The sequence below is a fragment of the Engraulis encrasicolus genome, chromosome 11, assembly GCF_034702125.1.
Source record: "Engraulis encrasicolus isolate BLACKSEA-1 chromosome 11, IST_EnEncr_1.0, whole genome shotgun sequence".
Taxonomy (NCBI): domain Eukaryota; kingdom Metazoa; phylum Chordata; class Actinopteri; order Clupeiformes; family Engraulidae; genus Engraulis; species Engraulis encrasicolus.
The window spans coordinates 8,650,811-8,676,545 of record NC_085867.1 but is presented as its reverse complement, the minus strand read 5'-3'; the positions used below and the strand labels follow the sequence as shown (position 1 = coordinate 8,676,545).

The following is a 25,735-nucleotide window of genomic DNA, read 5'->3' as shown; positions in this document are numbered from 1 at the left end:
GCACACACACACGCACGCAGACACACACACACACACACACACACACAGACACTCACACACACACACACACACACACACACACACACACACACACACAGACACACACACACACACACGCACGTAGACACACACACACACACACACAGACACTCACACACACACACACAGACAGACAGACACACAAGTTTTGACAAAGGACGCGCTCAACTTCTTGGAAAAAATGAAAGTCTTTGGGTGCGTGATAAAATATATCAACTTAAGGAAGAAAAATCTGCACTCACAAACTGCGTCTCATTATGTATTTATATTACCACCATGACAGACAGACACACACACACACACACACACACACACACACACACACACACACACACACACACACACACACACACACACACACACACACACACACACAAACACACACACACACACACAGACAGACAGACAGACAGACAGACAGACAGACAGACAGACAGACAGACACACCTGTCAGTGAGGAAATGTTTTTACACTTTTACTTTTACCAGTAACATCAAAAGCAAAACTACCAAGAAAAACACTGCTAGGCACTACTTCCTTAGTGTGGGTATCTGACATTGCACAATGGTTGTTAGGTGTACATACACACACACACTCAAGCACGCACGCACGCACGCACGCACACACACACACACACACACACACACACACACACACACACACACACACACACACACACACACACACACACACACACACACACACACACACACACACACACACACTAAAGCACACACACACACACACACACACACAGCATCTGTCACTTGTAATTTATCTCTCTCTCTCTGTGTCTCTGTGTCTGTCTCAACATCTATGTGGTATCTTTGCATTATATTTATGTCTACCTCTGCCTATTCCTTTTCTCAAATTTCATATTTTTATTACCATGACCTACCTTGACCTGTTGCTGCCAATGTGTCGTCGCACTCTCTGTCTGTCTGTCTGTCTGTCTGTCTGTCTGTCTGTCTGTCTGTCTGTCTGTCTCTCTCTCTCTCTCTCTCTCTCTCTCTCTCTCTCTCTCTCTCTCTCTCTCTCTCTCTCTCTCTCAGGCCCTTTCCTTGTGTACTATATATCTGTTTTTGTTTTTGCTCTCCTGCTCACTTACACACACACAAACACACATACAGGCTCAAACAAATACACACACACACACACACACACACACACACACACACACACACACACACACACACACACACACACACACACACACACACACACACACACACACACACACACACACACACACAGGCAGCACACACCCCAACACACACATATAGTAGGCCTAAACACAGACAGACACATCCATGCCCATGCATGCCCATACACACACACATGCATGCACGCATGCACACGCACAAACACACATACACACATACAGGCAAGACGAACGTGAACAGAAATGCACACACACACACACACACACACACACACACACACACACACACACACACACACACACACACACACACACACACACACACACACACACACACACACACACACACACACACACACAAAGCACAGCACAGCACAGCACAGCACAGCACAGCACAGCACAGCACAGCAGCATAGCATAGCCCAGCACAATGGCCCGCCTCGATATCAAAGTCATGTTCAAATCCATAACTCACCTTAGTCCTGTTATCATCATAAGAACAGACTGCAAAGCTGCCACCCAGCTAAACACACTGACAGCCCCCATATATAGCGGGGCACCAGGGGAGATAGCAGGAGCACGGAGAGGGGAGGAGAGGGGAGGAGAGAAAGGGGGAGAGACAGAGGGAGGGAGGAAGGAGGAGAGAAAGGGGGATAACAGGAGGACGGAGGGAGGAGGAGAGAAAGGGGGAGAGGCAGAGGGAGGAAGGAGGAGAGAAAGGGGGATAGCAGGAGCACGTAGGGAGGAGGAGAGAAAGGGGGGATAGAGAGAGACAGAGGGAGGGAGGAAGGAGGAGAGAAAGGGGGATAGCAGGAGCACGGAGGGAGGAGGAGAGAAATGGTGGTAGACAGGGGGAGGGAGGAAGGAGGAATAGTGGAGTGAAGTTGGAGAGGGAGAAAGAGAGGGAGAGAGGAGGAGAGGTGAGGAAGGGATAACAGGGAGTAGACATGGAGAGAGAGAAAGAGAGATAGAGAGAGAGAAAGAAAGAGAGAGAGAGAGAGAGAGAGAGAGAGAGAGAGATGGAGAGGGAGAAAGAAGGAGAGAGAGATGGAGAGGACTAAAGTCAGGGAGTATAAGGGGAGATGGAGGGGCTGAGAGAAAGGGGAACAGAGAAGGAGAGATGAGGGCAGAAGAGAGAGAGAGAGAGAGAGAGAGAGAGAGAGAGAGAGAGAGAGGAATATAAAGAAGAGATATGGAGATATAAGGCAAGAGGAAGAATTACACAAAGGTACTGCAGAAAAGACAAAGGGTAATGCAGACCGAGAGAGAGAGAGAGACTGAGAAGGGACAGGTGAAAAAAAGAAAAGAAAGTGATGGAGAGGAACGGGCTGAGTGACATAGAAAGAATGGAGAGAGGAAGAGAAGGGAAGGGAAAGGAAGGAGGGAGGGAGGGAGGGAATGACAGAAAAGAAAGATGTCACGCCGGACGTAGAATCAGTGTTGGGGAGAACAGACAGTGACAGCCTGAAACAAATGGATGACAAGGAAGGAGAGATGAAGTGGATGGGAGGGGAGGGTGGAAGATGGATGGATGGAGGAAGAGAGACAGAGATGAATGACAGATGAGCGAGCAACAGGGAGATGAAAGCAGAAACAGAGAGAGAGAAAGAAGTGGACAACCCTAATTTGGCTTTCTATCACTCATTCTCTCTCTCTCTCTCTCTCTCTCTCTCTCTCTCTCTCTCTCTCTCTCTCTCTCTCTCTCTCTCTCTCTCTCTCTCTCTCTCTCTCTCACACACACACGCACACACACACACACACACACACACACACACACACACACACACACACACACACACACACACACACACACACACACACCAAACAGATGCCACATTGCCACATTGTCCATATGCCAACATGAAGCAGCCGTACCCTCTGTCACATCCATCCACAACAGGCTGCCGGGTCAGCATCAGCATCAGCGGCTGCACACTGCACATTGGCCCTGCCAGCTGGACGTCCTAACCAGAGAGAGTAGAGAGAGAGAGGTTCCATTGGCCCATTGTTTCCGGGTTCTATTATTGCAAGGGGGAGGGGGGAAAATCCCCCTTTAGGCAGACCTAAGGACTGTTCTATTCAATGCTAGGAGTATTATGACACGCCCCTTTAGGCAGACCGGAACCTGGTCATGTTAGGTGCCCATAGCAACCTATTACTTTGGCATATCTCTATATACTTAAAGAATCTCTGTCCTAACTATCCATCATAAGACTCCATTTTGCCAGGTGTCCATACAGTAAGTGTCACACATCACAAGTATTCATATAGTGCATCCAGGGGTCACCGGCTGCACACTGCACATTGGCCCTGCCAGCTGGACGTCCTAACTATACATCATAAGACTCCATTTTGCCAGGTGTCCATCCTGAGAGCGGAGTGATTGTGGATTGTGGACTCTGAGATGCTGGACCAAACGTCATCCCAATCAAATCCTTCGCTTACATCAGGACAGTCCAGATCCTTTCTATACATGGGTTCACCATGTTTGTAAACACGATATTGAGGAGGGGCAAGACACTGGCAGTCAACCGCGTGAGCTAATTATTTGACCGACAGCGGTTTCCAACAACCAGAGGTTGAGTTGTGTGCAGTTAGTTTCGAGCAGTCAGGGGAAAACAAAAAATTAGAACCCATGTATAAGAAGGGTAGTATGTTTGTGTATTACCAGGAAGTGGTAAAGCTTAGATACCATACCTTTTGTTGATGGCTGACTAGAAAACAGTTTCCAGATAAGATGAGTAGGCAAGGAACTTTGCCAGGGAACACCATGCACTTTGAGCGCAGTGAAACTGTAACGCGCTTCACATAAGAGTAGTGCCGCGGTTTCAGCACCATGGACAGAGGGCGCAAGTCCATTTAGGCGGCAGACATGTCGTTACTCCACGGCAAATGCCGTTTTTGGGAAACATATTAATGTAGTCACTATGTCTAAGTAGCCTATGTAATGGTCTACTTTGAGACTGTTTTAGATTTGCCTATGAAATGCATCTCTCATGTGAAAGCAAAGGAGAGATAGGCCTAGATATCGCCCCCCTGTTTATAATCGCAAATTATACATGGCCACAGACAGCGAGGAGACCCAGAACAGTTTCATATTTTAGATAAACCGATAGACCCGCTGATCTGTCTTTTTTAATACACAATGCACAAACAAAAGTAATAGACCATTTTCAATAGCCCACATAAAATATAACTGTCCACTTTTCCCAGCCTCTCTACTACAACCAAAATGGTTGGTAAGCCTACATCCACAAGCGAGAGCTGAGCCAGAACTTTAGTTGGACTCCCTCTATCTACGTCATAGAGGCTCTGCCAGCGAGGAGCCCAATACTTCAGAAGTAGCTGTAAAATGATACATTTTCATAAAAAATATTGCAGTTTGGCTTTGTTATAGACTGTGAATTTCACATATATGTTTCAAAACACCTCTCCTGACAACATCCAGTATATATTTAGTTATAAATTTAACCTAAACGTTACCCTTTAATTGTAAATTGAAAAAAAAGGAAGATTGTGGCAAATCTGTCTCAATTCTATTCTTGTTGTGCTGGTTCAAAACTCTGTGTGTGTGTGTGTGTGTGTGTGTGTGTGTGTGTGTGTGTGTGTGTGTGTGTGTGTGTGTGTGTGTGTGTGTGTGTGTGTGTGTGTGTGTGTGTGTGTGTGGTGTGTGTGTGTGTGTGTGTGTGTGTGTGTGTGTGTGTGCGTGTGTGCGTGTGTGCAGAGAACGAAATAGATTAAGAAAGAGACAGAGATTTTTAAAAAAGCAGCAAGAGACTGCCCAAAAGCGAGAATTGGTTCAAATGTGTGTGAAAGTGAGCATATGTTGCATGCTGTCTCCAAAGTAATGGAGGTGAGCTCCCCTGGCTGGTGGGTGTCTGTCTCAGCAGACAGTGAGAGTGTGTGTGAGAGAGAGAGAGAGAGAGAGAGAGAGAGAGAGAGAGAGAGAGAGAGAGAGAGAGAGAGAGAGAGAGAGAGAGAGAAAAGAGAGAGAGAGGTGTCTCTGTGTCTTGTCTCAGCAGACAGCGAGAGTGAGAGTGAGAGAGAGAGAGAGCGAGGTGTCTGTGTCTCGCCTCAGGTGAGTCGAGCATCCCAGAACACCTGTGCTCACTCAGCGTACCTCCATGCAGACACAGACTAGACGACACTCTGATTTCTCACAGATGCCTCTCTGAAGACTTGGGAGAGAGAGAGAGAGAGAGAGAGAGAGAGAGAGAGAGAGAGAGAGAGAGAGAGAGAGAGAGAGAGAGAGAAAGAGGGGGACCAAGACACAACCCACTGATGCCTTACAGATGCCCCTCTGATGACTTGCAAGGTGTCTCACAGGCCCCTTCCTTGTCTTCCCACACACACTAGCACCAGCTTACCAGAGCCCGAGCATCGAAGAGAGCAATTTAAAAGTGACTGCCGTTGACAAGAAAGAAAGCTGGCGAAACTTCGGTGTTTTTCTGATTTGGAATAAATAACTTCATGGACATGTTCTGTATAGTCCATATACCAATTCTAACTGCTGTAAGAAGGGGTTTAATCTGTCACATTTAACCCTTGTCTTGTGTGACACATGCTCTCTCTCTCTCTGTCTTTCAAACGCACACACATACAAACACACATACACACGCAGGCACACACACACACACACACACACACACACACACACACACACACACACACACACACACACACACACACACACACACACACACACACACACACACACACACACACACGCACACACACACACACACACACACACACACACACCAGTGTTTGACATGAACTTTTTTGCTTACTAGCCATTTTGGCCAGTGGTTTTACTTGCTCTCTAGCCCAGTGGTTCCCAACCTTTTTCTTAAGGGACCCATGTTTTTACTATTGTAAGCTTTGGTGACCCAACCACGCAAGCGCCCGCACGAGACGGAGTCACAAGATGCCCTCTGTTTCCTGCAAAAACTAATTTTAGTTATTACATTCCTCAATTCGTCTTTGGTCAAATATAGAATAGCCTAAATGTTTAATGTAGCACTTACAATTTGCTGCTTCTATGCATTTATTAGTTAAATGCTTTGTCATTTATTCAACATGGGCTATATATACATGTGTATTTCAAATGAAACCCCTTAAAATCAAGAGGGCTCCGCGACCCCCTGTGGATCTTTGGCGACCCATAAGGTGGGTCCCGACCCATAGGTTGGGAACCACTGCTCTAGCCATTCAGCCTTGAACTAGTAATAGCTTTCTTCAATATCATACAGTTGTCAATATCCTCGGACAAATATTTCACTCAAGTGTCACTGACCCATAATGCACGCAGCCAACAGTAATGTAGAGAAGCACTGATCTACCACTGATCTTCTGTAGCCTTTAAAAGCAATATTGAGCGAGTGAGATCACCAATTCTCTTACAGTATGATTAGCCTGTCAGCCTGTATCAGGTATTAATCCCCCAATGTCACAGCTGAACAGGTCACAATCACACTTAAGAGGCTCAAAGTTAAGGCATCTGGCCCTGATGGTGTCTGTGCCAAATTACTGAAAACCTGTGCTGAGGAGCTAGGCCGGCCACTACAGTTCATTTTCAACAGAAGCCTAGAGGAGGGAAAAGTCCCTACACAGTGGAAGACATCCTGTCTCATCCCAGTTCCCAAAAAGCCACATCCCAAAGAGCTGAACGATTTCAGACCAGTTGCCCTCACCTCACACATAATGAAGACTTTTGAACGTGTGCTGTTGACCAACTTACTGAAGCCCCAGGTCCAACATGCTCTTGATCCCCTGCAGTTTGCCTATCAGGAGAGTGTGGGAGTTGAGGATGCTATCCTGTATCTGCTACACAGGGTACATTCTCACCTGGACAAGAGAGACATGGCTGTGAGAATCATGTTCTTTGATTTCTCAAGTGCCTTTAACACCATCCAGCCACTCATGCTGAAGGACAAACTGCTGCGAATGGGAGTGGAAACAGGACTGGTGACATGGATAACTGACTACCTCACTGGGAGGCCCCAGTTCGTCAGGCTCGGCGACCATACATCCCAGACTGTAGTCAGTAACACGGGCGCGCCACAAGGGACGGTGCTCTCCCCTGTTTTGTTCACCCTGTACACCTCCGACTTCAGCTACAACACAGAGACCTGTCACATGCAGAAGTTCTCTGATGACACTGCTATTGTGGCGTGCATCAAGGATGGACAGGAAGGAGAGTACAGGGAACTGGTGGAGAACTTTGTCAGATGGTGCCAGGATAATCAGCTACAGCTGAATGCCACCAAAACAAAGGAGATGGTGGTCGACTTCAGAAGGACCTCCCCGCCACTGGTGCCTGTCTCTATTGAGGGAGAGACAGTGGAGACAGTTGACACCTACAAGTACCTAGGTGTACACCTGGACAACAAACTGGACTGGGCTGCTAATTCAGATGCTCTGTACAAGAAAGGACAGAGCAGGCTTTACTTCCTAAGGAAGCTCAGATCCTTCAACGTCTGCAACAGGCTCCTGCTGATGTTTTACCAGTCTGTCATGGCAAGTGTCCTTACCTATGCTATCGCCTGTTGGGGAGGTAGTATTAGGAAGAGGGACGCGGGGCGCCTTGACAGGCTGGTGAGGAAAGCTAGGTCTGTGGTGGGCATGGAATTGGAGGACCTCACTACAACAGCCAAAAACAGGACACTGAGCAGACTGCTCCATACTGGAAAATGACAGACACCCCCTGCACCCGCTTCTGGCCAACCAGAGGAGCGTGTTCAGCTACAGACTCCGGGCCTTCCCCTGCCGTACAGACAGACTACGGAAGTCATTTGTTCCTAGGGCCATCCAGCTCTTCAACACCACACAGAAAGACACAATGAAAGAGATTGTCATTGGTGACTGGACTGCCTAAACCACCCCCACCCCCTCCCGATTTTTTATCTCTACTGAACAGCTACACTTCAAGAAAAGACAGAGAGAGAGAGAGAGAGAGAGAGAGAGAGAGAGAGAGAAGCAGCCCGCATTCATCAGATGAATGACCTCATGGAGAGATCGCAGGTGAAAATAAATCTCTGTGCCATTATTCCCCCTTTCTTTTTTCCCGGGCACGCTCAGTCATCCCTCCTCATGGCCTTCTGGGGCCGCTGACGGCTAGGGCTGGGCCCAGGACAAAGTCATCTGAAAAGGCCCCCCACCCAATACAAACTATATAATGGGGGGTGCTGTGGCGCAGCGCGCTAAGCCCTTTGCAGTTGGGCTTACATTGCCCACGGGGACCCCGGTTGGAATCCAGCCGGGGTAATTTCCCGGCCCTGCCCCGTCTCTCTCTCCCAATCAAAAATAAATAAAATAAGAAATAATAATATAATGAAATAATAATAAAATAAATAAAAAAGCCCTAATTTTTAAAGGAAAACCTATATAATGAGGACCCAAGTCTGGGCCCCCTCTCTTCCTGAGCCCTGGGGAATGTCCCAGATTGTTGGATTCCTTGTGGTTATGGGCAATCTGCTGTACTGCTCTGCTTGGAGCGCTGCAAGCCAATGGAGTAGAGAGGAGGGTCGATGAGAGAAATAGCACCATGTTTGTACCTGTGTATGTGTACACGTTCACGCATGCACACACACACACACACACACACACACACACACACACACACACACTTCCACTCAGTCATTCCCTACACACCCATAGACACATACTGTACCGTATACCGTATGCTATTCTCTTCAATTCACACATACACACACACATAAACACACACACACATAAACACACACACACACACACACACACACACACACACACACACACACACACACACACACACACACACACACACACACACACACACACACACACACACACACACACACACACAAAATTGGTTATAATATCAGAGGGCAAGTAGGCTTAGGCTCAGTAAAAGGGCAGCACTATGTTTTTAAACCATAACAAATGGAGTGCCGTTTAACTGAAATGTCAAATGCCAGCCTGCCCCTCTGCGGAGCCTGCAGAAAAGTATGTGAGAGAGAGAGAGAGGGAAGAAGAAGAAGAAGAAGAAGAAGAAGAAGAAGAAGAAGAAGAAGAAGAAGAAGAAGAAGAAGAAGAAGAAGAAGAAGAAGAAGAAGAAGAAGAAGAAGAAGAAGACGAAGAAGAAGAAGAAGAAGAAGAAGAAGGAGGAGGAGAAGAACAAGAAGAATAAGAAAAAGAGGAAAAAGAAGAAGAAGAAGAAGAAGAAGAAGAAGAAGAAGAAGAAGAAGAAGAAGAAGAAGAGGAAGAAGAGAAAGAAAATGAGAGAATGTTCTCAAGGCTTCTGCTGAACAGGTGTAGCAGTAATATTTCATTGCAGGTGTTCGCAGGTTATGATTATCTTATTTTACTGCATGCTTTGATGGCTATTCATCCAAGGACACTTTACAAAACGTACGCTAACCTTAATTTCTTGCCCATCTTCTTACAAGGGAGTGTTGAATGTTTGCTCTATGATTATTTAAAACATCTATTGAAATCTGAAATCCATATCCCTGCTTTTGTGAAATAGAAACGTTTCAACACTGTTATTAGTCTTTCTTTGTGCCATGTGTGGACGGATTATGCTTTCAAGGCTGCTTAGTACATTAATGCCCCTTTTCCACTGCCGTTCTTCTTGTAGGCCTACAGCTCAACACAGCGCATCTGGGCCGCCACTTTTTGCTTTTCGAACAGGCATGACACAGCTTAACCCTTTGGAAACGGCGCATAGAAATATCGTGCACTGGGGAACGATGGCGTTGTGGTTGTTATGGCAATAAAATACACATCTGCCGATTAAAAAATTGTTTTGCTGACATTACTACAACCTAACCAATCAAAAAAGAAAGATTTGGAAATGCTTAGTTGTGATTGGTAGCTAGGTTTATCTATCATGTTAAAGGTACCGCCTTCAACAGCTGAGCGGCAACTCGAATGGAGCAGACGCTCACAGCTGGATATTGACGTTCACTTGTTATGATGGCTGCTCCACAGCAAGCGCGTCCAGTCGGGATGAAGTGGTGGCAATGATGACAGAAAATAACAATGAGAGCGATATTGACAGCGAAACCGGTGGTCTTTCAAGTGATGAGGAGTTTGCCTTGGACGAGGAGTTGTGTGGAAGTGATTCAGAAACAAGGTACGTGATGAGCTACGTGAAACTTTTGCTAATAAGCTAGCCAACTTTTGCCGGTGAAGTATGAAGCTATCTCGTTGTTGTTTGTTACAGTATGTGGCCCATTGCCTCTGCTAATATGAAATGATGTTTGAAAAGCGCATTGATCGAGTATTCATTTCTGTCAGAGGGGGGAAAATGAGCTGGTCTACTAGCGATTCATTCATTCAATCTGTCAGCCCGTAGGTATTACCTCAGTCTGTCAGACGCGTCAATATTCTGAGATGGTACTCCCGACGCTCACTTATTTTCCTCAGGAAAATGTAGGCCTATATTTTTCATGAATTTTATATGTAAAGGAAGTATCATCTCTGAAACCTCTATTTAGCTCATTAGATGTATCAGCACATTTTGTGCTTTTCTGTTCAAGAGGTCCAAGCTATGACGATAGCCTATTTTGTTTCTCACAAATAAGCTAGCCAACTTTTGCCGGTGAAGTTTGAAGGTATCTCGTTGTTTGTTACAGTATGTGGCCCATTGCCTCTGCTAATATGAAATGATGTTTGAAAAGGGCATAGGTTTTGATCGAGCATTAATTTCTATCAGAGGGAAAAAATGAGCTGGTCTACAGTAGCAATTCATTCATTCAATCTGTCAGGAAGTAGTATCTCTGAAGCCCCTATTTAGCTCATTAGATGTATCAGCACATTTTGTCCTCGTCTGTTCAAGAGGTCCAAGCTATGACGATATATTTTTCATATGCATGACTATAGGCTACCAATCTAAATTTATGAGGAGGAAAAAAGGCCACTATACTGGAAGCATCTAATGCACACTCCATGAATTAACAATGTTTATGTTTACTTTATCTAATTTATACATTATGATTATGTAACTTAGGCCTGTAGTCCTATGTGAATCATTGTGCAAGTTTTATACTGAAAATCTGTTTTGTTGCATGTGTTGTATGGGGAAAACACAATGTGCACAAAAGTATTGTGTGCTGTCTGAGTGAGCTAACATGATAAGTTGTTTTTTTATGATTGTATGATCACCAGTGTTTTTCTCTGCTTCCCTTCTAGCTTTCATCCAGAACCAGCAGATGACCTAGTGGGCGGACCAAGTGGAGGAGGCCGAGGCGGAAGAGGAGGAGGAGGCGGAGGAGGAAGAGGAGAAGGCAGAGGAGGCCGAAGCAGAGGAGAAGGGGGCAGAGGACGAGGAGAAGGGGGCAGAGGACGAGGAGGCAGAGGACGAGGAGGCAGAGGACGAGGAGGAGGAGGAGGAGGAGGAGGAGGAGGAGGCAGAGCATGGGCATCAGCTTCCGGGGTCAGAGGAGGAGTTGGGTCACAACAGCCTGTTTTCGGTACCAACTCTTACAACACACCAGACACACCAAACCAGCTACCACCATTCACACCCCTAAGACCACCAGGCTTACACCTGCCTGCAACACTCCTCCGGGGTGCAATGAGCTATGCTCTTGATTTTTTAAGTTGTTTTTTTACAGTGGAGGTCATGACACATATTGCACAGCATACCAATGCAAATGGAGTGCTGTGCTGCATAAGCCAACATATGCCAACAAGCATGGTGAGTGGGTAGATACCACAGCAGAGGAGCTCTACAAGCTGGCAGGACTTTTATTGTACATGGGATTAGTAGATGTCAGCCCTAACAGTCGTTACTGGAGCAAAAAGAGCCTGTATCATGGTCTGTGGGGACGTTCTTTTATGACACGCGACCGATACAAGGCCTTGATGGCTATCTGTATTCATCCAATTGTCCAATACATCTAATGTCCTGTTTCAATCCAAATATTCTGTCAAATACATTTTTTACAAACAGGAAACAATAAAGAAATGGTTTATTGCACCAGATTTTGTTGTATTTTTGTATTCACTTCTAGTGCATAGCTAGTCCTCTCTTATGGTAATGTGAATGTCAGTAAAATAATTCTCACAGCATTCTAAATTGATATAACTGTTTTTGTGCACCCATAACTAAATGTATCATATCTTTTGAACAGTATGTCCTAGCCACATAAACTTTATATCTTTATGTAGCACACTCTATATTTTTGTCTATCTAGTACAGAAATATGTCAAAAAAGGATTTATGTCTGGAATTTTCCTTTTTTAACGGATTTTTGTACAAGTACCAACTGATCTTTGTCAAGATATTTCATTAATGAATGAAAACTATATGCTCAAATTTATGTCATTTTATAGCCCTGGTTCTCCTGATTACAATGGTATATAGAATACATTTGGTGTATGTAACACAACTTAGAAACACTGAATTTCATGGAAGGTCTTCATGCAGAGCCACAAAATAGAATCTTTATCATCGTCGCCAAAGGGTTAAAGAGGTATGCCACTATATTGGGGCTTAATACAGTTAAAATCGTTGGCCAGGGTTTATATAGGTGGTAAAGTGTCTTATTTTTCATGTTAAGCGTTGTCTTGCTTTAAGACAAGTTAAAAGAGGGAGTATGTCGCTAAGCTAGGATCCATTGACTTTCACCAGCTTAGCGACATGCTCCCTCTTTTAACTTGTCTTAAAACAAGACAACGGCTTGCATGAAAAATAAGACACTTTACCACCTATATAAACCCTGAACGACGATTATAACTGTATTAAGCCCCAAAATAGTGGCATACCCCTTTAATCGTGAAGCAAAAAGTGGCGGTCAAGTCACGGTGTGTCAAGCTGTAGGCCTACCCGAAAACCGGCAGTGGAAAAGAGGCATTAATACACAGGACCGTATTAAGCCAACGTGGTGCCCCCAGGCACTACCTCATTGGTGCCCCATTAATAAACAATATTTGTTAAGTTTGTGTCTTGTGGTGCCCCCTCGCTGGTCAAATATGGTTGGTGCCCCTGGGCACTGTGCCACTGGCCCTTATGAATAACCTGTCCCTGTTAGCACACACTTTAAAGGTGCACTGTGTAGTATTTTAGTAGGTCATTTCCAGAATTAATGTTGCCCATTCACAAATGTTACCTTTCTAACAAATACTTACCACAACCATATAATTCTTAGTATTTATTATGGCTGGGAAAATTGTACCTTTCATACATGAAAAAGGGGGTCTCCATGGTCCGTCATTTTGAATTTCCAGAAATAGACATTTTTCACCACACTTACTTTCTAGTAAGTCATATTAGTAAATATTAGTTTATTACTTTGTAAATATTCACGAAAAGATTTTGAATCTGATTTTGAATTTGACAATAGGCAGCACAGTTTCAATGAGCAGCACAGTTGCAATACCTACTCTGGCTACCATCTTGCACAGTGCACCTTTAAATTATATTGACCTTCAAAACCTTGAAAGTGTTATTACTAGTAGCGTGAGATGCTAGCCTATTATGACTTGCTACTGCTAATGTCAGCAAGGTCACATGACCTCAACCAGTGTTTGGGTTTTTCCCACACCAGTTTTGCTTTGATGAGTCGCAGAGCACGTCTGAAAGCATAAACACAGCCAAAACACTGACATAAGTGTGGGCCCCCCCACATGCAAAGCAGTCTGTGTGGGCTTCGTCCCTCCAACTCAGTTTCTACACAATATTTCCCATGCTAGCAGGCAAGGCTGGACTGAGGGAGAAATAGGGCCCGGGCACTTTTGGCTTAAATAGGGGCGCAGAACTGATGCACCGGTGGGCCCAGCACCCTCGTGGACCCCTATTTTCAGAAATGCAGGCTACCAAAAAAAAACACTTTTCTTGTTTTTTTTTTTTTTTTACATTTCTGAAAATAGGGGTCCATGAGGGTGCGGGCCCACTAGGAAATGCCCGCTATGCTAGATGGCCAGTCCAGCCCTGCAGGGGGGGATTAATGAACAGGCCTATGGGGTCCACACTCAGGGGGACACCAGTCCAAGGCGGCAAGGGAAAATCGGCCCTACACGTACGCACATGCGTGGTTCCCCACCCAATCTTTTGTATTTTCCATGAGGAAATGTAGGTTATTATTCCCCGGGCTAGCAGTAATAATGCCATTGGGGCACCGCTAGGATGATTTACCTTCAGAAAGTTTTTTCATAAGTAGGGCAATAATAGACTTTTACGTACGAATTAAAACCCACTAGCACATGTAGCACCAGATTGTCGTAGTTGCAACAGTCTGGTATTCAGGCAATTCAGGCATAAATCTGTGTCAGTTTTTACCCACCAGAGGGCGATCTTCTGTCATGCCCCCTCCCCAACAGAGGCACACGCACACACACACACACACACACACGCACGCACGCACGCACGCACACACACACACACACACACACACACACACACACACACACACACACGAGAGAGAGAGAGAGAGAGAGAGAGAGAGAGAGAGAGAGAGAGAGAGAGCGAGAGAGAGAGAGAGAGAGAGAGAGAGAGAGAGAGAGAGAGAGAGAGAGAGAGAGAGAGAGACTACAGTCTCTGAGAGGCCTGAGAGGCCTCTGCATGCTTTGCTCTGCTTTAAATGAAAGCCACACACACATACACACAAGCACACTCACATACACACACATTCACACAAACAAACATACATCAGGGCCTTTCTGCCCCCTTCCAACTGGGGTGCCTGGCCTCTGCACCTCCCCTCACATCCTCCCCTTGTTCCCTTGCTCCCTCCCTCCTTGTGTCCTCAATTCTCTCTTTCCCCCTCTCTAATCTACTCCTCCTGTATAAGTCCCTCCCTTATTCCTCCCTCTCTTTCTTCCGTCCCCCTCCCTCTCTCTCACACACACACGCGCACCCTCTCTCTCTCTTTCCTTTTCTTTCCCTCTCTCTCTATACCCCCTCATCCCCCTCTCTCCTCTTCCTCCACCCCTGCTTGCTCTCCAACCCCAGACATGCCCGTGTCTCTCTCTCTCTCTCTCTCTCACTCTCTTTCTCTCTCTCTCTCTCTCTCTCTCTCTCTCTCTCTCTCTCTCTCTCTCTCTCTCTCTCCTCCCTCCCCATCCACTGCTATGTCTGGGTCCCATTGCAGACTGCCTCTCCTCCCTCCCCCCCCCTCTCTCTCCCCTTCCTCCCCAACCCCAGTGCATGCCTTGGTCCCACTGCAGACCAGACTGCCTCCCCTCCTCTCAGGAGTAACACATGGTCCTGGACTGCAGATTACAATTGGAGTACGAACAGAACAGAGAACCAGCCAAAAGTAGAGGAGAGCCAGACAAACAACAGGGAATAACAAGGAATCAGACAGAGAGAAACTTTTTTAGAAACTGAGAGAGAGAGAGAGAGTGCGTGAGTTTTCAGAGAAAAAAGTTTTCAAAAGAAACTTTGCCTCTGGAAAGATAAAGCTGCTTTGAAGCTTTTCTTCAGATGACATTTCTGATGTTGTAGTATCTGCTGTGTGCCAGTGTGTGTGTTTGTGTATGTCTGCGCTTGCTGAGATTGTTGTTTGTGCATACATACCTTGGAGGAGCATTTCTTTTCTTGCCTAGTTTGCAGATGACTTTTGATCAGTGTGTGTGGGTGTGTGTGCGTCTGCTCGGCGTGTGTATGTGTGTCTAGTTTCTGGTGTTTGTCTGTATTCTGAGGCAGTTACTCTGTGGGTTCTGAGCAGTGCTTGTTTGTGCGCGACTGTATTTGTGGAGTAGGACCTGCCGGTGTGCCCACGTGTTTGAGTGTGTGTGTGTGTGTGTGTGTGCGCGCGCGTGTGTGTGTGTGTGTGCTAAAATGGTCGGCTGTGATAATAGCGCAATTTTCATCTCAGGGCCTCCTTCAGTCTAGGCCACACAGCTATCTCAATCTTTGTGTGTGTGTGTGTGTGTGTGTGTGTCTTAGTGTGTGTGTGTGTGTGTGAGAGAGAGAGTGTGTCTTAGTGTGTGTGTTTGTGTATAAGTTTGTGAGTGTATACAGTCTGAGAGTCTGCAAGTCAGTGCGCTGTGTGAATGTGTGCATGTCTGAGTGTCTCTGTGCCAGTAGAAAGAGTCAGTGTTTATTGAGTTTTCTTGTATGACTCAGTCGGAGCGGTATCGTGAGCAAGCAGTGTTTTGGGCTAGCAGGCATCTCTAAGAGAGTGAGAGAGTGCATGTGTCTTGCGGGTTCGCATTGTGCTTGAACTTGTGCTTGTGTGTTGCGTGTGTGTCTTTGTGGATTTTCTTGTGGTATATAAGTGGTGTAGTGTATTACACTGACATTACATTATATTCGGCAGACGTTTTTATACAAAACGACTTACAATCAAACTTCCGTGTACTGCAGTGTTGTGTAGCGTAGTGTGTTATCATCATGGCCTCTCTCCCGTCCTCCTCCGCCTCCTCTCTCCTCCTCCTGCGCCTCATCCTCGTCCTCCTCCACACGTCGGGCCCGCCGCCCGTCATGGCCGCCATGGACACCTGCTACGACGACGAGGGCCTGCCGAGCCGCTGCATGCCCAAGTTCGAGAACGCCGCCTTCAACCGCACTGTCATGGCGTCCAACGCGTGCGGCTCGCCGCCCGAGGACTACTGCATGCAGACGGGCTCCAAGAGGTTCTGCCACAGCTGCGACGCCGGCGACCCGGCGCGGCACCACGGCGCCACCTACCTGACGGACTTCCACACTGCGGAGGAGCCCACCTGGTGGCAGAGCCAGTCCATGTACTACGGCGTGCAGCACCCCAACTCAGTCAATCTCACGCTACATCTCGGTAGGTGTGTGTGTGTGTGTGTGTGTGTTTGTGTATGTGTGTGCTTATGTGCGTGCATGTTTACTGTACATGCATGCGTGTGTATGTGTGAGTGTGTGTACGTGTGCACCTGAATGACTCAGTAAGTCAGAGCTACATAGACACTCATGAATGACGTGTGTAACGTTAACTGTGTAAGTGTGTAAGTGGGCGTGCGTGTGTGTATGTTTCGGGGGCATGGGGGGGGTTATGGCGTGTGCGTTAGGTGCATGCCTGCATGTCTGTGTGCATGCGTAAGTGTGTAAGTGTGTAAGTGGGTATGCGTGTGCGCATGTTTACCAGGATGGCGGTAATATCAAAATGAGGCTGTGATGAGGGGTACCACTTGGGTACGATGTTCACCTGCTTGCTTGTCTCATTCAAACCTCGGCCTAGACACATAGCCAGTATTTGTGACTACAGTATACTGTATATGAGTGAATGTTGTGCTGTGTTGCTGCATACAAAGTTGCCTTATTGGTACCAATATTCTGTGTGACAGATTTAATAATAGAGAGGGAGAGCTTCTACAAGAGTTGGCATTGGAAGAGAAGATATGCTATTGCAATCAGCGTAGCAGCATCCCATCCTAATGCGTTTTGCATGGGGTGCAGTGCAGTGGGGATGTGTCTGTACTCTTAATGGATGCTCTGTTTTGATACTCTCCGATCTCCCACTTTATCAGACTACTGTGTGTGTGTGTGTGTGTGTGTGTGTGTGTGTGTGTGTGTGTGTGTGTGTGTGTGTGTGTGTGTGTGTGTGTGTGTGTGTGATGAAATGACTCCGGAGAGCATTGGCAAAGGCGGAGCTGTTATGGAAGCATTTAGCTATTAATGGACAGACACACACACACGGCTCAGTGTTGCTCCTCCTTTTCTCTCTCTCTCTCTCTCTCTCTCTCTCTCTCTCTCTCTCTCTCTCTCTCTCTCTCTCTCTCTCTCTCACACACACACACACAAACACACAGACACACATGCTTACACACACACATACACACACACACACACACACACACACACACACACACACGCAGATGCACACACACACACACACACACACACACACACACACACACACACACACAGAGCCTGTTCCAAAGGCGTGTATCAGCTAATGTACAGCGGCCCTTCTCTGCTCTGCTCTGCATATCTGCTGTCAGCCTCTGATAAGATGATGAATGTTGACAGTGTACCTCCGCTGACACACCTCTCGTAAAATAGAATGGGATTTACTACAGTACCTGTGCAGCAGGGTGAGAGATGTGTATCAATGCTGATGTTAAAGTGGAAGCTCAGTGTAAATCTCTCTCTCTCTTTCTCTCACTCTCATGCTCTCCCTCTCTCTCTCACTCTCTCTCTCTCGCTCTCTCTCTTTACCTCACTTGGACGTTCTCTCTCTCGACGGAGATGAGAGAGGGGAAGTTATGAATAGGCCAAACCAACATGAGCCTTCAATACTACATTCAAGTAACATTTCTGTTCGGTTAGACTTTACTTGACATGTTGCTGCACAGCACATTCATAGCAGCTGTTATAAACTTTGCATGGAGGATTCATGACTGTTTCGTAAAACATATACAGTATATCACGAAAGTGAATACACCCCTCACAGTTTTGCAGATTTTTGAGTATATCTTTTCATAGGACAGCATTACAGAAATTTCACTTCGACACAATGATTAGTGACCTTTTAACAACATATTTAACCGCTTAAATTTCTTGTTCACTCAGAAGAAAACAAAATACAGCCATTAATGTTTGAACATGTACTCACAAAAGTGAGTACACCCCAGATTAAAATCCGGTAGAGAAGGGGCTATGTTGGCTCGAATCGTCTCGAAATGAAACGAAATGAAAAGGGATGACAAGGGAGGTCATCAGTGTGCGTTTCAACCTTTCTTTGCATTGAACTTTTAAATTTTGAGTCTGCATCTGGCTTAAATAGATTGGTGTGAGATTTGAATGTAATCCTATGGAGAATATCATGATCTGCTTCAGTAGTCACAGTGCATGTTGACATGCATGTTTCTTTTAGGTGTATTTCAGATTGCCAATGTTGACAGCATTCATGCATCCCCAAACCATGTCAGTCCCACTACCATGCTTGGCTTATGAGAGGATACACCTTTTTTGTAAAACTCACTTGTTTACCACCACACATGCTTGACACCATCTAAAGCAAATTTGTTTATCTTGGTCTCTTCAGATCACACGACATGGTTCCAGTGATCCATATCCTTGGTCTGTTCATTTCTCTTGAGACCAAGATAAACAAATTTGCTTTAGATGGTGTCAAGCATGTGTGGTGGTAAACAAGTGAGTTTTACAAAAAAGGTGTATCCTCTCATAAGCCAAGCATGGTAGTGGGACTGACATGGTTTGGGGATGCATGAATGCTGTCAACATTGGCAATCTGAAATACACCTAAAAGAAACATACATGTCAACATGCACTGTGACTACTGAAGCAGATCATGATATTCTCCATAGGATTGCATTCAAATCTCACACCAATCTATTTAAGCCAGATGCAGACTCAAAATTTAAAAGTTAAATGCAAAGAAAGGTTGAAACGCACACTGATGACCTCCCTTGTCATCCCTTTTCATTTCGAGACGATTCGAGCCAACATAGCCCCTTCTCTACCGGATTTTAATCTGGGGTGTACTCACTTTTGTGAGTACATGTTCAAACATTAATGGCTGTATTTTGTTTTTTTCTGAGTGAACAAGAAATTTAAGCGGTTAAATATGTTGTTAAAAGATCACTAATCATTGTGTCAAAGTGAAATTTCTGTAATGCTTTCCTATGAAAAGATATACTCAAAAATCTGCAAAACTGTGAGGGGTGTATTCACTTTCGTGATATACTGTATGCCAAACCTTTCATAGACATGGAAGACAAAGGGACAGCAACTTGTCAAAATCAGTAGTCATTGAGGGTGCAGAACAAAACCGGCAATGCTGCTTTGTTTAGAATTTATTTTGACAAGTTGTTTTCCTTCCGTCTGCAAGGTTCATGAAAGGTTTGATATGAATGGGTCAGTACACAATCATGAATGCTTCGTGCAGACTTTATAACAGCTGCTATGAATGTATTATGCAAGAACACGTCAAGTAAAGTGTTACCTGATCTTCTTTTGTTCTGTACCGTATGACCTGAAAACATTAAGGCGATGAACTAGCTTTGCACTGCAAAATGTTCACTTAACTGTAAATGTGAAACATGTGAGGTACCAAATGTGCTCAACATTACAGTTACACTATGGCTGGAGGGTGGAGTGTGTGTGGAGTGAAACATGGTCCACATGGGAAACTCCAAACAATCATGGGAGTCTCCCAGTGTGTGTGTGTGTGTGTGTGTGTGTGTGTGTGTGTGTGTGTGTGTGTGTGTGTGTGTGTGTGTGTGTGTGTGTGTGTGTGTGTGTGTGTGTGTGTGTGTGTGTGTGTGTGTGTGTGTGTGTGTGTGTGTGTGTGTGTGTGTGTGTGTGTATGTGTGTGTTTGTGTGTGTGTGTGTGTGTGTGTGTGTGTGTGTGTATGTGTGTGTTTGTGTGTGTGAGTGTTTTTGTGTGTGCGCGCGCGCGGGCGCGTGTGTGTGCGTGTGTGCATGCTTGTGCCTAAGTGTGAGCGTGCATACCGGTATTTACATTCATGCATGCATGTGTGTGTGTGTGTGCGCGCATGGATGTGTGTGTGTGTGTGTGTGTGTGTGTGTGTGTGTGTGTGTGTGTGTGTGTGTGTGTGTGTGTGTGTGTGTGTGTGTGTGTGTGTGTGTGTGTACATGCATATATGCGTGCGTATGTGCGTGCATGTTTACTGTACATGCATGTGTGTGTATGTGTGTGTGTGTGTACATGTGTACCTGAATGACTCCGTAAGCCAGGGCTAGATAGACACTCATGAATGACCTGATAGACCATGGCAGGGAGGCGAGTATTTGAGTATTTTTTTTACTTTTGTATTTATATTGCCAGAGGAGTAGTCAGCCAACAGCTTGTTTAAGTTTAACATTGTGAGCAGCTGTTACAAACAAACAATGCACACACACCCACACCCACACCCACACCCACACCCACACTCACACACTCATACACACAGAGACAGAGACACAGACACAGACAAGTAAGTAGCAAAGCAAGTAACACACACACACACACACACGCACACACACACACACACACACACACACACACACACACACACACACACACACACACACACACACACACACACACACACACACACACACACACACACACACACACACACGTACACACAGACTCACACCACTTAGTTAAGAGTAGTTTTGTGTGACTTGTGTGAAAAGCAAGTAACACACACACACACACACACACACACACACACACACACACACACACACACACACACACACACACACACACACACACACACACACACACACACACACACACACACACACACACACACACACACACACACACACACACACACACACACACACACACACACACACACACACACACACACACATGCATATGGCACGCACACACACACAGCTTTGTTGAGAGCGTTGTTGTGTGTGAGTGACTGGGGCAATGCAATGTGAAACAAGCAGAGAGATGAATTCAAACCAGATGTAGCGTCATGGGGAGGAGAGGAGAGGAGAAGAGAGGAGAGGAGGGGAGAGGAGAGGAGAGGAGAGAAGAGAAGAGGAGAGGAGAGGAGAGGAGAGGAGAGGAGAGCAGCGGGGAGGAGAGGAGAGGAGGGCGAAGGAGGGGAGATGGGAGCATAGAGAGAGGGAGAGGGAGAGGGAGAGGAGAGGAGAGGAGAGGAGAGGAGAGGAGAGGAGGGGGAAGGAGGGGAGAAGGGAGCATAGAGAGAGGGAGAGGGAGAGGAGAGGAGAGGAGAGCAGCGGGAAGGAGAGGAGAGAAGGGGAGGAGAGGAGAGGAGAGCAGAGGGAGAGGGAGAGGAGAGGAGAGAAGGAGAGGAGAGCAGAGGGAGAGGAGAGGAGAGGGAGAGACACTCTCTTTGTACTGCAACACTGCACCGGCCTGTTTCACTTAAGGACTGGCCGTCTCTCACACACGTGCGTGCACGCACGCACGCACTCTACCACACACACACACACTCACTCTACCACACACACACACACAAATACACACACACACACACACACACACACACACACACACACACACACACACACACACACACACACACACACACACACACACACACACACACACACACACACACACACACACACCCTCTGCCACAGATGCATGCTCGGATGCAGTACTGTCTGCACACACTGCCCATAGACAGGCTAGCACACAGTAATAAGAAGATGGATTTATTTCTTGTTGCTATTTTCTTCACTGCCTCATCTCTCTCTCTCTCTCTCTCTCTCTCTCTCCCCCCCCCCCTCTCTCTCTCTCTCTCTCTCTCTCTCACACACACACACACACACACACACACACACACACACACACACACACACACACACACACACGCGCACACACAGGCACACACAGGCACACAAGCACAAACACAAACACACATGGTCACCTTCTGTCTGAAACCCACAGTCTCCTTCCCTTCCGGATCTTTTATTTTCCCTCTTTCTTTCTTTCTTTCTTTCTTTCTTTCTTTCTTTCTTTCTTTCTTTCTTTCTTTCTTTCTTTCTTTCTTTCTTTCTTTCTTTCTTTCTTTCTTTCTTTCTTCACTGGTTAATCATGTTCATCTTCTCATGCATCTACCCCCCCCCCCTCTCTCTTTTCTCTCTCTCTCTGTCCCGCTCGCTCTCATTCTCTCTCTCTCTCTCTGTCCCATTCTCTCTCTCTTTCTTTCCCTCTTATGTCTGCATTCTTTCCCTTCTTTTAAGTGGTGGGGAATGAGAAAGTTGGCAGTTTGATCACCAAAGCATCTGTCTTGTTGCGGAGCATTTGCTGTCAGGGCCTGCAAAGTGTGTTTGGGTGGAGAAAATGATCTGTTTCTTACAAAAGCCACCCACAAAAACATACACACAGGAACACACAGAGGACCACTTAAAAGCACACCTAGACACAACAGGAGATTACAAATCTTTACTTTGTATATACACAGATACTGCAGTGAAATGTCTATCAACAGCTGTAAACATGGACACTCCCACGCACAGACAATAGATATACACATACATTCAAAGTTTAGTTCTTGACATATTTTAAAGCAACTTCTTTTTGATTTTTCTGCTTTGTTGTTGTAAATCATACGCCCACACATACGGTATGTAATGGAGTGTGTGCGCACACACACTCATACACACACACACACTTGCACAATGAACACATGCAGTCTCAGCGTGAGTGTCATTCATCTTCGCTAAGCAGTGAGTTAGTGCAGCAGTATGGCAAGATGTACATCAATCAAAGTGAAGCCGACCCATTCAAACGGAAAAGATGCACAGGCACGCGCACAGGCACACGCACGCGCACACACACGCGCGCACACACACACACACACACACACACACACACACACACACACACACACACACACACACACACACACACACACACACACACACACACACACACACACACACACACACACACACACACACACACACACACACACACACACACACACACACACACACACACACACACACACACACAGCGGTGTAGTCTACTTTTTTGAAGTGGGTATACTGTATATATTTATGCTATTCTAAACAATGGATCAATCAATTTTAAGTGGGTATATGGAAGCCCCTAAAATTTCGAAGTGGGTATACTCTGTATACCTGCGTTCTACGTAGACTATACCACTGCACACACACACACACACACACACACACTGTTATACTGTATGTTTGTGCACTAAGAGTTTCATCCATTAGAGAAGCCAGTGTTCAGCATTGACGGTAATCCTTGCATGATTGCTCCGGTCCCTTGTCCCTTCTAGACAGAGTGATGCCGGACAAGATCATTTTCCCACCCAGGAGTCCACACTAATGAGCAGGTGTAGAAATAAGTGCCATGCCATGGCTCTGGCCGTTTCTCAATGTCTAGTGTCCGTCCTTCGAAGTGTATCAGCCTTCGTAATAACGGCCAGTGATTGGATACTCTTTGGAGAACCTTGCGGCGTATCCAATCACTGGGCGTGACTAATTAGGCTGACACACTTCGAAGGCTCATGCACTTCACATTGGGTCATCTTTGATTGGTTGGTTCATCAGCTACATGTGTCTACCTGTCTCTCCCATTGTGAGTCCTGATTAATGGCATGCAGTGACTTTCTCCAGTGGATTCATATCACAACTGAACATATAATGCCATACTCAAAGAACCTTTGGAGGTGTTTTCTCACTGGTGAGTAAATCCGCTGGAGAAAGTCACTGCATCTATGTTCCAAAGCATTTAGCTGCAATTTCCACCCTTGTTTGTCCAGGAATTAATTTGTAGAATGAAGAGTTGGATCACACTAATTTCTACTTGTCTTTGCAATTCTTTTTTTTTTGAGATAGCAGCAGAAAAGCAGATCAAAATTTCGTCTCTTGCCTTCGACAGTGTCTCGTGACAAAGGCAACAGCCGAAACGACAGCTGTTTTGTTTGTCTGCTTTTCTGCTGCTAAGAAAAAAAAAATGAAAAAGAATGAGGACAGTATGAGTTATTTGTGTCATTGTCATTTGTGTCAAAAATCAACTGTACACAACAAAGGAGTGTTGAAAAATAATCCTGCCAACATGTGCCATCACATAAACATTTACTAATAGTGGGCAGTGTGCATTTTCTCACAATTCATCTTTGTTCAACACAGACACTTAAAAAAACCCATCACATCACATTCTGTACAGTGCCTTTAATATGGTGCACTCGGGAAGTACTGCTTCACAGAAAAAGAATAGGAGTAAAATGAAGACAAATGATGAGTCCCTTTTTGACAAATTGACTTAGTGAGTAAAAAAAAGAGAAAAGGGAATGATTCACTGGGTCATGTATCCAATTAGACAAAAAGGGCGCTCATCAAAAAGAACTTGGGCGTCCAAACTGTCATGAAAAGATTAAAAACACTATTTGAGGCTGTCCTTGCTAAAGCTAAAAAGCCTTTATTAAACACTGGCTACCTGCCTAAGCATTTCGATACATTGTCTTCATCATGACAGACAGACAATGTGTCGAAACGCATAGGCATGTAGCAAGTGTGTAATAAAGGTATTTTAACGTAAGTAAAGAGTGCATCAACTAGTGTTTTTTTTCTCTTTTCATGACTTAGTGAATACTTGAAACAAGTGACCAGTTCTTGTGGTCTGGTAGTCTGCTATACAGTGCATTTCCTGGTGGGCGGCAGTCACAAGGGGCCGTAGTTGTTGGACTATTTTATTTCTGAGGCCCCAAGAACCACAGCATCTCATCCAAACTCGTCAATTTCTTACTACCTTTGAGCAGACTGGATTTTTTTGACATCAAAAGTACTATGTCCTTGGATTCAAAATGTGACGTGCACCTCAAAGGCGCCCCCTTGTGGCATCACAACTTCACTGACGGTGAGGGTTAGTAAAAGGTCTAGGCTTAGGCGACCTTGTGAACATGCAACGTGGCAGGCACGCCCTCTACGTAAAAAAAAAAACGTCGGAAAATAGTCCAAAAACGCTAGTCAGAAATTGACGATTTGGGATGAGACTGTGTTGTCCAGACAAAAATGCCCTCTTTTTGTTCCCCGTCCAGATTTGCAGAAGTGACTGCAAACTGCGGGCAATGCCATTTGTCACAAATAGCTCAGAGACTAGTATCAAAATTGGGAAAGGGCTTATTTTAGGAGTTAAA

General features: G+C 45.6%; 1 protein-coding gene across 1 annotated transcript in view; it reads left to right on the top strand.

Moving 5' to 3' along the window:
* The first annotated feature begins 15,376 nt into the window (after positions 1-15,376).
* lamc3 (laminin, gamma 3) overlaps positions 15,377-25,735 on the top strand; it is a 260,022-nt gene continuing 249,663 nt past the window's right edge. The window contains exon 1 of the mRNA XM_063211092.1: positions 15,377-16,926. Coding sequence (XP_063067162.1) covers positions 16,527-16,926 — 400 coding nt within the window. The 5' untranslated portion in view covers positions 15,377-16,526. The remainder of the gene's footprint in view (positions 16,927-25,735) is intronic.